Here is a 4,690-nt window from a genome sequence, read left to right on the forward strand (position 1 = left end):
ACATAATAACTAAGAAAGTTACATGAAGGCTATGTTAACCAGTTTGATGAAAGTGTCTTGGATTGTGTGTGAAAACACACTGTACCCCCAAAGTGCATCAATGTACACAGTTACCATTCAATAAAAAAAAAAGAAAGAAAGAAAAAAAACTCATTTTCAAGTCTTTAATTTAGTCCTTGCCCTTTTTTCCAGGAGAGTGGAATTCGTGACCTGATACCAGGTTCTGTCATTGATGCCACATTGTTCAATCCTTGTGGGTATTCAATGAATGGAATGAAATCGGATGTAAGTAGTTAATATTTTGCTTCATTAGTCATTTATATATTTAAATGTACCCTTTACATCATTAACAGAAAACTTATTTCTCTAAGGGAACTTATTGGACTATTCACATCACTCCAGAACCAGAATTTTCTTATGTTAGCTTTGAAACAAACTTAAGTCAGACCTCCTATGATGACCTGATCAGGAAAGTTGTGGAAGTCTTCAAGCCAGGAAAATTTGTGACCACCTTGTTTGTTAATCAGGTAATGTAGTTTCTTACTGGCACTAAAATCTTAAAATAAGATCGTGAGGTGAACCATAAGATGCATTCTAAGATAGCACATATTACTAGTTGGATATCCATACATAATACTAGTTGAGATTACTAGTAGATGAAGAGGTTTATGTGTTTATTGTTCTATCAGTCCTTGTTTATATCTTACCCAGTTGAGGAGCTCCTTTTGTGTCAGGCCTAGTGTGAGACCGTAAGATGCCCAGCTCCATCCACCACAGAAGAAGGTGCTTAAATATAGTTTCATTAAGATAAATAGATCTGGCTCAGTGCCTGTAGCTCAAGTGGCTAAGGTGCTGGCCAGATACACCAGAGCTGGAGGGTTCAAATCTGGCCTGGGCCTGCCCAACAGTGACAACCAGAAAATAGCTGGGCATTGGTAGGCACCTGTAGTCCCAGCTACTTGGGAGGCTGAGGCAAGAGAATCACTTTAATCCAGGAGTTGGAGGTGGTTGTGAGCTGTGATGCCTTGGCACTCTACCCAGGGCCATAGCTTGAAGTTCTGTCTCAAAAAAAAAAAAAAAAAAAAAAAAAAGATAAATAGGTCTGACTCACCACCTGTACGCAGCACAGTGGTTCTGGTGCTAGCCATATACACCAAGGGTGGCTGGGTTCAAACCTAGCCCAGGCCAGTTAAAAAACAATGACAACTGCAATAAAAAATAGCCGGGCATTGTGGCAAGCACCTGTAGTCCCAGCTATTTGGTAGGCTAAGGCAAGAGAATCACTTAAACCCAAGAGTTGGAAGTTGCTGTGATGCCATGGCACTCTACTGAGTGCTGAACATAGTGAGACTCTGTCTCCAAAAAAAAAAAGAAAATAGCTTTATTTGTTATTGTTTAACTATTTCTTTGAAACTACTTCTGCAGAGTGGAAGCACTAATAATAATTATTCAAATTTTTTCCCCCAGAGTTCTAAGTGTCGCACAGTGCTTTCTTCACCCCAGAAGATTGAAGGCTTTAAACGTCTTGATTGTCAGAGTGCTATGTTCAATGATTACAATTTTGTTTTTACCAGTTTTGCTAAGAAGCAGCAACAACAGCAGAGTTGATTAAGAAAAATGAAGAAAAAACGCAAAAAGAGAACACATGTAGAAGGTGGTGGCTGCTTTCTAGATGTTAATACTGGGGGCCATGCTTTCCATAACCACCACCTTGTAGTTGCAGAAAGCCCTAGATGTAATGATAGTGTAATCATTTTGAATTGTATGCATTATTATATCAAAGAGTTAGATATCTTCTTGCATGAATACTCTCTTCTGTGTTTAGGTATTCTATGCCACTCTTGCTGTGAAATTGAAGTGCATGTAGAAAAAACCTTTTACTATATGAAACTTTACAACACTTATGAAAACAATTCAATTTGGTTTATGCACAGTGTAATATTTCTCCAGGTATCCTCCAAAATTCCCCACAGACAAGGCTTTCGTCCTCATTAGGTGTTGGCCTCAGCCTAACCATCTGGGACTGTTCTTTTAAATTGCTGCCAGAATTTTACATCCAGTTACCTCCACTTTCTAGAACTTATTCTTTACTAATGTTACTGGGACAATTTCTACTTCATACAGGTGTTTTTTGCAATAGCAGTTATTAAAGTTTTTCTTCCACAAGTTGGGTCCTCTTAAAGTGATTCCAGTTACTTATTTTGCATATTACTATTTAAAAATTATTTATCTGTGCATTTATACTCCTATAATTGATTTCTTCCCTCACCATGGTGTCTCCCCAAGCCCTCCGAATAAAGCAATACATTGTCAACACTGTGGGTTTATATACAAATCTTATACCCCAGGTGGCGAAAAGGGGAGATAGTCCCTGGGCTTAATTTTCTTTTAAGGGGATGGGAATTTGGCCTCCTTTTTATTGATGCGGATTCTTTTGGATGACAGTCACAAAAATAAACTTCTCCAGTGCTGATCAGCAAGGAAGACACAGAGAATTGTAGGTGGAGATTAGGGTATATTGGGTGAACTGTGGAAATCATATGTAATTCTGTACTCAACAGGCAATGAGATTAGCCTTTACTTCACTTGCTAAGTAGTAAATAAAAGGGTTTTCATTACTAAGATGATTACCAAGAAAGTTTAGCATAAAGTTTATGTTAGATTCAGTAAGTCAGGTCAGCTTGGATCATTGATGTTAACTTTTACTTTAACAGCCATTTCCAATAATAGTATACTGTAAATTTTGGTTCAAAGCAAAATCAATGTCTCTTTCATTTTGTGACTTCAAGTTCTGTGACTTTGTGATGCATGTGAGTGTTCTGACTTCCTGTGTTCTCTGTTACCATGGAATTCACAGGATCAAATGAGCAACTGCCTAGAATGAGAATCATCCAGGTTATTCAGATAAACACCATGAAGCAGAATATATGAATGAGTGAATAAATAATAAAACATACTAAATTCTAAAATACTCAGTGGGAAATGACTAAAATAGAGGCTTTCAAGAGTCGGCATCTTTTAACTATATTTGCAAATACTGTGAGATGTAAGCAACTAAGCGAACAGCAAAGTTGACTAAATTTTATATTTCTTCTCAATATATTTTGATAATTACTGGATTGATACAGTGATGTTTTGTTCCTTCCGTATTTATAAATGAAACACCTTTTTTTAGTGTTTCTAAACATAAAATCTACTTGGTTTGAAATCAAGTGGTATGGAACACTTTTGACTTATTTTAAGCATGTTGATTGAAAGTTTCATTGAGGAAGTTTTCAATCAGTGTGATCAGTTTGATTCTGTAATGAGCATAGCACCTAATGTTTTTGGGTGTTCTGTTTTGAGGACCAATGCTCAAAGTAATTTTGTTCTTGAACAGTATCCCAATAGATCTGATTGTTGGCTTGAGGTCTGATTTTTTTTTTTTCTAACAGATTTAGGAATTCTAATTGAAAACCTGCACATTTGTGTGGAACAAAGCCTAGAAAAGAGAAAACTAGATTGAATAGTAATCTAAATTAATCTTCGTATGATAGAGGAGGGAAAGTTTTGGTGCCATAATTTCTCCCTTCATTGGTGTTGGACTTAAATCAGTTGAAATGTATTTCTGTACCACAATTTAAGCTTCAATAAAAGTTTAATTGTCTAGTGACATCAAGAAAGTTTTCTGTTGACCTATTTTTTTAGTAGTCTGTGTAAGCAAATACTATTTCTAAAGTTTTAAAAATAAAAATGTGCGAGTAGCGCCTGTGGCTCAGTGAGTAGGGTGCCGGTCCCATATAATATACTCTTCTATACTTTACTATTACTGTTAAGACTAAAGTAATCTATGAAGGTTTTATAAAATAGTTTATAATTTGGGCGGCACCTGTGGCTCAGTGGGTAGGGTGCCGACCCCATATACCGAGGGTGGCGGGTTCAAACCCTGCAACAAAAAAATAGCCGGGTGTTGTGGCAGGCACCTGTAGTCCCAGCTACTTGGGAGGCTGAGGCAAGAGAATCACCTAAACCCAGGAGTTGGAGGTTGCTATCACATGTATGATGCCACGGCACTCTACCGAGGATGATAAAGTAAGATTCTATCTCTATGGGGAAAAAAAATAAAAGATAAATGTGCATTTGTGTGTGTGGAGTTAGAGAAGTCCAGTTTGAAGGTGGAAGGTTCAGCCTTTATTAAATACCGAGGTTCTTAAAACATTGAGGCTGGGGCTATCAAACTGTAGGCTTATTTCATTTATAGTTAATAGTTCTGTTAAATTTATAAGCTTAATCATATATAACTGGACAAAATTTCAGTTCTATGGTTTTCCTTGTATAACCTGAAAATAGTCCTATCATAATGTATATTCTAATCTTAGAATAAGCTTCAATTAGAAAACTTTTTTTTTGCCCTTTCTTGATCTGTCACTCCTATTATTAGCCTCCCGAGTCAACTTACATGCTTAGCCTTACGAGCATTATAAACAAGGGCCTATATACCTGAGTATTTTCCACAGTAAAAAGATAATGCCAGAAAAGCAAAACATAAATGTATGTGGCATCTACTTCATAAAGTTCATTTACTGGCAACAAAGAAGTGAATTTTGGGTGTCATTAGTAAGTCATGGTGTGTCTACCATAGGCACATAGTTAAGTGTGATCAGTATCTAACGTTTTTTTCTCCTGGGTGATTAATAGTTCCTGGCTCCCC

At 36.8% G+C, this 4,690-nt stretch overlaps 1 protein-coding gene across 1 annotated transcript in view; it reads left to right on the plus strand.

Moving 5' to 3' along the window:
• Positions 1–3,655, plus strand: part of AMD1 (adenosylmethionine decarboxylase 1) — a 27,221-nt gene extending 23,566 nt beyond the window's left edge. Inside the window, exons 7-9 of the mRNA XM_003781591.3 lie at positions 193–285; positions 372–527; positions 1,468–3,655. Coding sequence (XP_003781639.1) covers positions 193–285; positions 372–527; positions 1,468–1,608 — 390 coding nt within the window. The 3' untranslated portion in view covers positions 1,609–3,655. The remainder of the gene's footprint in view (positions 1–192; positions 286–371; positions 528–1,467) is intronic.
• Positions 3,656–4,690: the final 1,035 nt, after the last annotated feature.

Source organism: Otolemur garnettii, unplaced genomic scaffold, assembly GCF_000181295.1.
Source record: "Otolemur garnettii isolate 467f Iridium unplaced genomic scaffold, OtoGar3 scaffold00002, whole genome shotgun sequence".
In the NCBI taxonomy this organism is placed as follows: domain Eukaryota; kingdom Metazoa; phylum Chordata; class Mammalia; order Primates; family Galagidae; genus Otolemur; species Otolemur garnettii.